We start from the raw sequence: 12,162 nt of genomic DNA, 5'->3' as shown, positions 1-12,162 counted from the left end.
AACAGGTGGGGCGCTTTCTTGATACCTCTTATACCTAGAAACCTTTGCCTAGTTGGTTTCTTCCCTAACAAATCAGACAGTAAGGAATTAGGTACTACCATGGTGAGAGAGAGTCTTAATAAATGACACCCCCTTTCTTTTGTTCTGATATACAGAAGTCTGATGCTACCAGTATGCTTTCAGAATGTAGCACCATTGATCTGCAGGGTACATTTGGACGGTTACCTGAAATGGTTCCCACAAAGGAACCAGAGAGATGTTTTCCCAAAGGTAAGTGGTAGTGTTCCTGCATCCAGTTCACAGAGTCTTTGCATGGGATTTCAGTTCTTCTTTGAAACTCTGGGATTATGGTAAATGCCTCTTTCCACTTCTACTGGGAACAAAAGCAAGAGAGGGCATCCGTAGATTCTTGGGGCCATAGTCAGATTGAGGCAGAGAGGATTTCAGGAAATTGTTGCTTTAAGTGGGCTCTACTCATGGAGCCCAACAAGCAGGGTAAACATTCTAGAAAACTTTCCTAGAAAGCCCACTAGGCCAACATGTCTGCCACATGTATTTGAGGTCATAGACCAAGAGAAGAGAGCTTGGCTGTTGTAATCAGGATCTCCAGCTCAGGAACCAGACTGCCTGGGCTCAAATTCTGGCCTCTCCACTTACAAGATGTGTGACTTATTCAATTTAGTTAATCTCTCTGCACCTCATTTATAAAACGAAGATAATAATAGTACCTATGGCAAAGAGTTTTGTGGGTATTAAATGAGTTAATAGAAATCACTTAGAAGAGTATCTGGCACATAATAAGCAATACATGAAGCCTTTCCTAATTTCTTGAGTGAATGTGGTAGCTTCTTTCTATGGGCCTTCATTATTTCTTACATTCATCATGAGAAATTTATTTGTACCTGTCTCCCCATGAGGTCCTTAAAAACAAAAGCAGTGACTTCATCAGCACTGTATCTCTGGTGGGGGAATAGAAGCTGACCTAGATAATGGGTTCAACAAATGTTCATAAATAAATAAGTGACTTAACTTAATGAATGAATCTAAAAATTAAAAATTTCCTTTTAAGTTTAGGACTAACCTAGGCCAAGAAAAAACAATTCAGCTGGTCTAGACTGGGTATCTCAGCTGATCTTGGCTGGCTGTATTCATACATGTGCCATTGCCTGAGAGTCAACTGATACAGCCTGGGCTCAACTGGGCAGCTTGGCTCTGCTCTGTGTGACTATCATCCTCCACCCAGGACCAATGGGCTAGCGTGAATATGCCTTTTTTATAGATATGGTGCAAGAGAGCAAGTGCCTTTTCAAGGCCTGGGCTCAGAACTGGCACACTGTGACTTCCACTCTACTCTACTTGCCAAAGCAAGCCACATGGCTGAGCCCAGATTTAAGGGGTTAGAAAGACACTCTGCTTCTCTCATTAAAGAGAGGTCATAGCAAGGGGCATGAACACAGGGAGGGGCAAAGAGTTGGAGCTATTAGGGCAACTGACTGCAGACACTAATGATATTGCTACCACTGATTCCTTTCAGGCCTGGGTTGCTGCTTTCCATGTTGTAGCATGGACAAGAGAAAGTCCCCCTGCATCACTTGGTGGAAGCTGCGGAAAACCTGCTACCAAATAGTGAATCACAGTTGGTTTGAGAGCTTTATTATCTTTGTGATTCTGCTGAGCAGTGGGGCACTGGTAAATCCTCATGGTCTCGTGGGGATGTTGGGTGTTAGGGCAGCTGGGGGAGCCGCGTTCTGATTTGGCCCCCGCCCCCCAGGGAGATGTGAATGTGCAAGGCCAGGCAGAAGTGGGATCTTCCCTGATGCTTCCCTCAGGGGGTGGGGATTTGCGTGACTTCTGGAGTCGTGCTCAACTGGGAAACCCTCAAGCCAAAGATGCATTGTCTGTGTGGAAGAGTAACCCAACCCAGAGCCTTAAAGTGGCCTCTAGAGTCCGGCCCTTGAGCCCAGGCCCATTCATCTACCCCTCATTCTAGCAGGATTTCTAGACATCTTCATTGTGTCCTACATATTTCCTCCTCTGGGCAGCAATGCTCCTACACTCTCCTTTTTCCTGAAGACCATAGTGCTGCATTTTAAAACATAAAATATTAGGGGAGAGGGCTACAGGGGCCAGATTAGGATATGATAAGTTGCTTTTGGTATTTTCCATCACTCATGATCCCTTAAGAGGAAAGATAGTGAGATACTTCTGTACGTGTATGGTCCTTCCAGATCAAGGTGTGGTGTGAGTCCCAGTGAGGTTTGGAAATAACTCTGCATCCATCAGTTTCCACAGCCATAGAGCCATCAGTTCCTTTCTGCCCCCTCTCCACACCTTCTGGTCCTTTTTGCCCCATTTCCTCTCCCCCTCTTGGAGAACAGTATCTTCCCTCTTATTACCTACATATTTTCCCCCTCCCTCTCCCTCTCCCTTCTATCTTGTGTCTTCCCTTATAATGGTCATAAGTAATATGGAACTAAACTCTCTTACCATTTGCTATGTCAAATGAATGGAGTCCTATGTTCCCCCTTATTATTTAGAGTGACAGAGCATTTCATAAAATGTCACTAGGAAATGGAGAGGTCAAAGAAATGCTTTGCTCCTGCTCCCCATGCCTTTTGGTTAGTGCTTTACACCTGTGTGATCTCTCGGTGAAAGACGCCAGACCCACCGGGGACTGTGATCAACATACAGCCCCATTTATCTACTTACTGCAATGTAAATTGTTCTTCAAACAAAAAGCAAATTTCTCTAAAAGCATTCCAGGGAGCTCCCTTGATTAATTTTTATTGCTGGTCTTGAGTCCAGGGTGACCTGTAGTCTTCTAGTGATTACATTATCACTGGCTATCTGCTCTTACTCAAGTGGTAGGGTTTCCTTTTATTTATTCCACAAATGGTACTTGTGCTAGTCAGTGGGAAAGCAGTGATGGTGTCAAAAGGCCACAGACAAATGCCCCACGGTGCCATAAAGAGAAAATTTGTAGTCAGAGATGTGGCAGAGGGCACACAATCCTAGTTCCCATCTGCCTTCAGAAAGGCAAGTGTAGGCTGGGCAGAGTAAGACTGACCACACAATGCAGGAGAGGAACCCAGCCCCTGTACCTGTTTGTAGAGAAATGAGAACAAGAGACATCTAGTCTTTGCCGCTGCATGTGGTCTATGGACCAGAAGCATCAGCATCACCAGGAAGCTTGTTAGATATGCAGTCTGACATGGTAACAAGTTCCCTAGGTGATTTGGATCTCATTAGAGTTTGAGAAGCTCTGGTCTAGGCAACTCTGCAATAATGAGAGATTCCTGGATCATAAAATGGCCTAGTTATTATATAATGCAGAATCTTCTGAAGCTCAGTTGCTGGTATCTGGCTGGTCATCCATTGAGCTAATGCAGACCTGCTGAGCCAGCTTACTGCTAAGCTTCCAAAGTGAGGGAGGAAATTAACTTCTAATACCACTCCGATTTGTCTTTCCTTAAGAGGCAAACAAACTATCAAGTCCCTGGCCTCCAGGAGCTTGGAGTGCAGTAGGAAAGACAGATGGAGCAATTATAGACCAAGATAGATGAGGCAATTAAATGATACACTAAGGGCAACAGTGGGTCATATGGGACCCTGTAGGATGGGCACCTAACCCAGTCTTCACTTAGGTTTCCTATAGGTTTCCTGAAATCTTAAGGCTGAAGAGGAGCCAACAGGGCAGAGAAGGAAATGGAGGGCCTTCTCCAGCCAAAAACCCACTTGGCAGTTGGAAGTGGGATCGTTTTACTTTTTAGCATTCTTTTTTCCCATGGATGTGGGGCTGTGGGCTTACCTTAGTCCCTGACAGCAGAGCTGATTTCTTTCCTGCCTTCAGTGTTGGCCTAAATGTTACGGGCAGGTTTAGTACCAGGCCTTCTCCCTTCCTTTCATCCTCAGAAACCCTGTAAAGGCCAAAAGGACAGATTATACCCTAGTCATATAGACCCTGTAGAATCACATACACTTTGGGTGAAGTCAGTGTTTGGATATAGCATGAAAAAGAGTCTCTCTGAAAGCCAGGATGTCTCTTTTTCATAATCACACTTAATGAATGTTTAATATTCAAAGTAATTTACACTGGGTGCTGTAGCCCAGGGCTTCCCAGATTTTGTGTGTCATGGTGTGCATGCAAAATGTTAGTATCTGTAGGGAACGCTGGGGCAAAGGGAGAAGGCTGTCTGTGGTGGGAGATGATGGGCCTCAGGGCTGGCATAATCTGGAATGCAGACTAAGGCGTTTGGGCTCAACGTTGTGAGCGATGGAGAGGCGCTGAATAGAGCCACTGCCATAGCTGGGGGGATGATAGAGAGACCGAGGAACTATTGTGGCAACAGAAGTATAGAAATAGGATTTTCCTTCTTCCATTTTCACTTACTCAAGGAATTGGTTTCATTAGAAAAGTTCTGTCTTCATATTTTGAGCAAAACCAGATCACGAAGAGAGATACTAGTTTTTATTCACACAAGGAAGAAAAGTAAAAAATAAAGTGAGCAATGAGTTTTTTGTAAATATTCAACCTGGCCTATGGCTATATTTTACCATTTCAGATATTTGAAGATGTTAACCTTAATAAACAACCCAAAATCCGAGAACTCCTAAATTATACTGACAATATTTTCACATATATTTTTATCCTGGAGATGTGTCTGAAATGGGTGGCCTTTGGATTTAGAAAGTATTTCACCAGTGCCTGGTGCTGGCTCGACTTCATCATTGTGATTGTAAGTTTATCATTGCTGTCTCCATGCAGACCAGGCTGGGGGATGGAGGGGGGGGGGTCATACGAAAGCTGCTTTTCCTGTGTGTCTCCGATGAATGCCTCTCCAAAATATTTTTCTTGTTATCATTGTTCCTTCACAGTACTGGTAAGTAGTCGCCATTTTTCCATCAGCAGCGCACCCCTTCCTGGGTCCTACCACTCATACACTGCACTTTACGTGCTCACCACCCAATCTTTCCCATGATGGCACTCCTCCACTTCTCTCCACAAGCACTTCTCTCCACAAGCACTTGTGTCTCATGCGTACCTAGAAGAACTTTCAATATCCTCAATATTTCCTTCTTCTTCCGGCTTTCCATTTCTTTTCAAGACTTCTCAAAGCAGGTCAGCAGCCAACAGACCAGGCTGGTCCCCACCTTGATTGCCAAGCAACATAAGGGGATTGTTCACAGTCTCTCATTTAATGTGTACCACAATATTCTGAGCTAAGCAGCATGATACAATACCTACCACACTGAAGAGGAGGAAACCTGAAGCTCAGAGAATTAGCAATTTGTTTCAGGTCATAGAGAAGATAAGTGGTGAAACTGGTATTTATACCCCTGTCTGTATGATGCTAAAGGCAATAACAGTAATAATGGCCCACAGTTATTGAGTGCTTTCTCTGTACCAGGTGCTCCGCCCTATGTTCCATGTACATTCTCTCTTTTAGTTATCACAGTCGCTCTTTGTGGTAGGAACTATTATTTTTCCCATATTTAGAGGAGGAAAGTAAGTCATAGAGAAGCTAGGAAACATGTTCAGGGATGCCCAGCTACAAGTGGTGTAGATGAGTTTCCAACCTAGTAAGTCTCACTCCAAAGCCCTTGATTTTAACACTTACATCCTTTCTATCATGAGCTAACTAGTTAGATTTTGTCCCCACTATTTAAGAATGTAAATGAGACAAATACATGTGTATAAGCCATGTGGTCAGCAAACTCCACCAGAGAACTATGATGGTGTTGGTGGACGCAAATAAGCCATGTGGTTCAGGCATTTTAGAAAGGCATCAGTGCCATGGGAGCTCCAACAGAACTCAAAGATGGAAATAAGCTCATTCACATTCTTGTCAGTCCTATCAATTTCCAGAGTGCAAATATAATAACTCTGCACCCAGTATAAACCATGTGAACAGATGGTTATTATCTCCATCATGGGGACCTGCGGTTTACTGGATACAAGCCCTACACTAGGAGACTGGGTCCTAAAGCTAACATGTCTGTTCTCTTTTTGTGTAACCTTAAACAAAGCATTTCCCTTCTTTTGACATCAGTTTTCTCATGGATAAAAATTAGGGCATGGCCAAATTGCTGAATGCAATATAGAAAAAATAAATCTAGCAATAACCATTAAAAATGTCAAAATAGTAGCTTAAAACCATACTGTCAAAAAAGGGCACCAGGCCCAAATGGTTTTATAGACAAGTTTTACCAAACTTCCAAGGATCAGTTAACCCCAACCTTATTCAAATTGTTACAAGGAATGGAAAAAGAGTGAAAGCTTGAATATTGTATTTAATGAGACAAGTATAATCTTGACAAAAAAGTGAACAGAACAAGAAAAGAAAAGAATCTTATAATTATGTACCTTTATCAATTACAGAGAAAACACTCAGTTGGTGTTCATTATTATCATTATTAGCCTTGGCATCATACAGACTAAGGTGTGAATATCAAATTCACCACTTATGAGCACTTTGAGCTGAAACAAATTGCTGATCCTTTGAGCTTTGGATTTCCTTGTCTATAATATTATAGGTGTTATATAACACTGCTTAGCTTGCAACGCTGTTGTATAAATTAAATGAGAGAATGTATATGAACAATCCTAAAATGTTGGTCAATCAAGATTATGTAAAATTATTTTTATAATTTTGGATTAGAAAAACACAAACATAAAGCACAAAAAGATAAATAAATTCAACTACATCAGTATGTAAAACTTTTATTTTTCTATTCAACAATACTCTAATTACAGTTAAAGACATACTAGAGCCTAGGAAACAGTATGTGCCATGTACACAACAGATCATTATTATCCACAATATAGAGAAATTTCCTAGAGATCCACAGACAAAAAAAGACAACCCAAAGTAAAAATGGGAGAAGGATACAAACAGGCAATTCACAAAAGGAATAAGTGTATGAAGAAATACACACTAGCTATATCACCAGTTAGCATAGGGGTGCACATTAAAATGGGAGACCTCTTTCACTCATCAGATTGGCAAAAATTTTAAAGTTGGAAGATATCAAATTTTTTTTTATTTTTTTTATTTTTTATTTTTGTTTGTTTTCAGCTCATTATGGGGGTACAAAAGATCAGGCTATATACATTGCCCATGCCTCCCCATCCCCCCGAGTCTGAGCTTCAATTGTGTCCATTCCCTAGACAGTGCACATCACACTCATCATGTAGGTGTGCACCCCTCCCCTTCCCCCACCCCATCCCCCCCAGTCAGAACTTCAAGCATGTCCATTCCCCAGGCAGTGCGCATTGCACTCATCAAGTAGGTATACACCCATCCCTTCCACCCAGCCCCGAGCTCTGTCCGATACCCAATTGGTGTTATTCCCAAATGTGCACTCAGGGAAACCAGTTTGCTGGTGAGTACATGTGGTGCTTATTTTTCCATTCTTGGGATACTTCACTTAATAGAATGGGTTCCAGCTCTCTCCAGGAGAACCAAAGAGATGCCATATCGCCATTATTTCTAATAGCTGTGTAATATTCCATGGCATACATATACCACATTTTGCTAATCCATTCATGAATCGATGGGCATTTGGGTTGTTTCCACATCTTTGTGATTGTGAATTGTGCTGCTATAAACATTCGGGTGCAGGTGTCTTTTTTATAGAATGACTTTTGTTCTTCTGGGTAGATGCCCAATAATGGGATTGCTGGATCGAATGGTAGGTCTACTTGAATCTGTTTAAGGTATCTCCACATTGCTTTCCAGAGGGGCTGCACTAGTTTACAGTCCCACCAGCAGTGTATGAGTGTACCTATCTCTCCACACCCACGCCAACATGGAAGATATCAAAATTTGAGAAGGATATGGGAAAATGTAATTTCTAATCACTGCTAACAATTTAATTAGTACAGCCATTGAAAGGAGCATTTTACACTATTAAGTAAAATTACAAATGAGCCCAACTCACAATCCACAAATACCACTTTCTGTTATATTAACAGATCCAAGAAATACTCTTATCTGTGTATTCAGGTAAAATGCACATGTCTGTCCAGTATACTATTGTTCATGATAACAAAGACATGGAAATAACCTATATATTAACCAAGGGGGAATGGATCCATAAAACACAAATATTTATATGCTGTAATATTCCATAACAGTTAAAAGGAGCAAACCATAAGAATATATATCAACTTGATGGATTTCAAAATTTGGCTAAAAAACAAAAACAAAAAACAGTGCAGAATGATAAATGCAATTTAGATAGAAAAAAAATAAGATAAAGTTAGCAGAAGACTTCCCACTTGAAGAGTGCTGTAGAGTGGGAAAGAATGTTTTATATGAGTGTCTCATTGATGCCTCCAAATTTGTTGGAACAGAGACTGGAGAGAGGCCCAGGTGAAAAGGAATATTATGTCCCTCTAGGGAACAACTCTTTACATCACTTATGACAATGATTTGGTAAAGCCAGAACTGCTAAACTTCACCATCCTTTTCCATCTGATTAGGGCCAAAAGGAGTATTTGTGAGAAAACTGCTTAAATAACTCTCTCCAAAAGTAATGTCATTATAAATAAAAAGCCTGTTTTAAAAAACCATTACAAATACAAACATTTTAAATTGATTAAAAATTTTTGAATCTTGTTGACAGAATTGTCATAGTAACTTAATTTCTCTCCACTACAACCATGAGGTTGGTAGGAATAGTGGGGAATGTTTTTAGATGCTAGCGAACTCTGACATCAGCTTGATCAGGAGTATCATGATTCACTTCCTGTCCAGCTGAACCTTACCTCTTTCAAATTGAGCCTCTGAAGACACTCCATAACTAATAAGAATGGCTAAAGATCTGCAAAAAGTAGTCCTCAGCTTAAGTGCAGCATATTGTCAGGTTTTAATTTCGTGTACTTAACAGAGCTTTCTGATCCTCAGTCCTGTTCCATTGGGGAGAAGTATTTTGGGAGAAAAAAATTGCATTTAATTCCCCCAAAAGGAGCTATTCAAATGAGGGGAAACACTAGTAAACTAATAATTAATTTTTCTTTGTAAATTTTTATTTTGATATCATTTCAAACTTGCAAAAATGTGCAAGAAATATTATAAAGAAACCCTCATACTCTTTCCCCAGATTCGCCAACTATTACCATATCACCTGTCTGCTTTTGTCATTTTCTCTGTCTCACTCTGTCTCCATTTTTGAATCTAAACTGCTTGAGATTAAGTTGCAAGCATTATGCCCATTACCCCTAAACATTTCAGTGTGTATTTCCTAACAAGGACATTGTCTCACATAATTACAATACAGTGATTGGAGTTAGGAAACTTAACATTGATTCAATACTAAAATCCACATCCACCTTCAAATTTTGTCAATTGTCACAAGGTACTTTATGGCTAATTCTCTCCACCCATCCAGCCCTTGCCCCCACACCAATCCAGGATCCAATTCAACATCCTATACTACGTGTCCTTGTCATGTCTCTTTGGTTTCCTTTAATTTACAACAATTTCTCAGGTTGTCTTTGTCTTTCATGAAACAGATAATGATAATGCATTGTTCCCATCTTAATGGACTGTAGATTTGCTAGGCAAGGAGAAAAATGGACCCTCCCTCTGCTCTCCCACTTCCGACAGGGTCTGACTTGTTACTATGAGCACGATGCATTCTGCCTCTCAGAAAGAGGGCTCTCAACCCCTCACTGGCTTCCCTGGACACCAAGTCAGGTGCACTACCTGTGGCTTCTCTTCCCACCAGGTCTCTGTGACCAGTCTCATTGAGTTAAACTTGAAGTACTTCCGGACTCTACGAGCGCTAAGGCCTCTCCGAGCACTGTCCCAGTTTGAAGGAATGAAGGTACATTCTCCAGGGGAATGGGTGGAAGTTCAGCTCACAGGGAAAGACGGAGACGCTGGCTGCTCTTCTTGGGCTGGGATTTTCTTAAATTGCCAAGCTTTTCCCAGGCTGCTCTCATCCAGCCCAGTGCTTAGAATTTGAGAGGTGGAAAAAGTCTAAGATATACTTTCTATCCTAAAAGAGCTTCTTTGACAGCCAAGAAGAGCTCTGGCTTCCCTTCAGGATTCCAGGGCAGGTGCCACGTATGTCTCTAACACCATCATCACATGGCACTTCTCTAGTTATCCTCAGTGGCAACAGAAAGGACCCATTAGGTATGGAGCTGAGAGCAGGACTTGCCATGGGGTGGGGATAGGGGGTGTGGAGAATAAAGACGGAGCTGCAAGAAATCTAGCTCTGCACATCAGGCCCATCTGGTGACGATGAAGAGCATGGCGAGTCCTACTCATCGGTTATGTTTTTCTTCCACTTTGTTTCCTTAAGGTGGTGGTCAATGCTCTTATAGGCGCCATACCTGCCATTCTGAATGTTTTACTTGTCTGCCTCATTTTCTGGCTCATATTTTGTATCCTGGGAGTAAACTTCTTTTCTGGAAAATTTGGAAGATGCGTTAACGGAACAGATACAAACTCACTCATTGATTATAAGATCGTTGCCGACCGAGCTCAATGTGAGAATGGCAGTTTCTCCTGGTACAACGGGGAAGTCAACTTTGACAATGTGGGGAACGCTTACCTGGCTCTGTTTCAGGTGGTGAGTGCTGTTGCTGTGTTTTTCACTCTGAGGAGAGAAAACCTGAAAGAATCATGTTTTCTCAGCCAATAAAAATGCAGTGACTCCATTGAGATAATGGAGTCAAATTCTAATGCTTCACATGGGAGCCAACGCCTTCTAGAATTGGCCCCTACCGAGCATCTCTAACTTTGTAGACTACTGAGCTGTACCTCCCACTGATTCTCCTATAAGGACCTGCGTCTCTGAGTTTGTCCTATCTTGTGTCTTGCTGGCTCTCCAGGGCTCCAGCCGGAGAGGAGTGGAGCCTTAGATGTAGGTCATGACATTTTGAACAACTGCCTGTTTAAACCACAGTTGTCAAGTCTTGGATGGACAGTGCAAACAGATGTGGCATCAGGAAAGAGACTTAATCAGGCTTTTTTTCCCAATAGTTGGGCCACAGCTTCTTTAGTAAATTTTAAGGTGAAAATTTCTTTTGTTTTTAAACTCTTTATCTTGTGCAAATGGAGATGGAAAAAAATGCAAGATACGTGTCCTAGAGTTCCCTTCTACTGTTCATTTATTTGAATATTCTGTCCCAGAAGGGTGAGACATCATCTTATATTCATCAGCCCACTGGGCCTTGCCTGCTTTTGCATGGCATGTGTCTATGGATGGCAAGTCTACAGTCATGTTCATGTTTCTCTGCATTTTTTTGCAGGCAACATTTAAAGGCTGGATGGATATTATGTATGCAGCTGTTGATTCCAGAGGGGTGAGTTTGTGTTCCACCATGTTCTAAAGTGTCAGGGTCAAACTAGGACTATCATGATGATAGGGACTGTCCGGAACTTCCTGCATCGTAGTTCCAGGGGCCAGGGTTCTCTGCCTTGTCTTCCTTGGGACAAAACACTATGAAATACCATTGCCTGATAAAAGGGTTCTTATGCATCCTTTGGTGAGTATCTAACACCCCAGTATTCTCTAAAGTCCAGTCTTCATTCTCCATGATGGCCAAGGGCAAACCACTCATGTAGGAGATAGAGTCAGAAGCAACAGAAGCACAGTATGCCTTGATTTTCCTCTTACCTCTTCTCCAAACGGGTGGACAGGCAGAAGCCAAATTTCTAAGGGTACTTGTTTTAAACTATGGGAAAATGTTAAGACTGGACTAAATATAAGCAGGAGAGACCCTCCCATGGCTCCAGGCTCCCTGAAGACTAGAGGGGTCTCTAGTGATTGCCAACTGTTGAATTCTAGTTAAAGAAAAAAATAATTGTAAATTCCCAAAGTTTGAAGAGTACTCAGGAATCTTACTCTAGTTTTTATTTTCCAGCAGGGAAAATTGAGGGATAGAAAAGAATAGAGTTGTCCAAAACCATAGAGTGAGCAGATGGTTGAGTCAAGAATGGAGTCAATGGAAAAAATTGTTTATTTTTTCCTGTCATAGCACATGTGTGTTGTTCTGTTTGAGAGTCTGCATAGTTGATGCCTGACACATAGTGTGTTCAATATATGTGAGCTGGTACAGGTTGAGTATCCCTTATCCAAAATGCTTGGGACCAGAAGTGCTTTGGATTTCAGATTTTGGAATATTTGCATAATGCTTTCCAGTTG

At 41.7% G+C, this 12,162-nt stretch overlaps 1 protein-coding gene across 1 annotated transcript in view; it reads left to right on the top strand.

Moving 5' to 3' along the window:
- The window catches only part of SCN11A (sodium voltage-gated channel alpha subunit 11), an 82,127-nt gene that overhangs the window by 55,264 nt on the left and 14,701 nt on the right, over positions 1–12,162 (top strand). Inside the window, exons 17-22 of the mRNA XM_069473459.1 lie at positions 156–270; positions 1,535–1,689; positions 4,563–4,736; positions 9,733–9,831; positions 10,315–10,584; positions 11,267–11,320. Of these exons, the coding sequence (XP_069329560.1) occupies positions 156–270; positions 1,535–1,689; positions 4,563–4,736; positions 9,733–9,831; positions 10,315–10,584; positions 11,267–11,320 (867 nt within the window). The remainder of the gene's footprint in view (positions 1–155; positions 271–1,534; positions 1,690–4,562; positions 4,737–9,732; positions 9,832–10,314; positions 10,585–11,266; positions 11,321–12,162) is intronic.

Source organism: Eulemur rufifrons, chromosome 7 (genome assembly GCF_041146395.1).
Source record: "Eulemur rufifrons isolate Redbay chromosome 7, OSU_ERuf_1, whole genome shotgun sequence".
Taxonomy (NCBI): Eukaryota; Metazoa; Chordata; class Mammalia; order Primates; family Lemuridae; genus Eulemur; species Eulemur rufifrons.
This window is presented reverse-complemented; position numbering and strand designations above follow the sequence as displayed.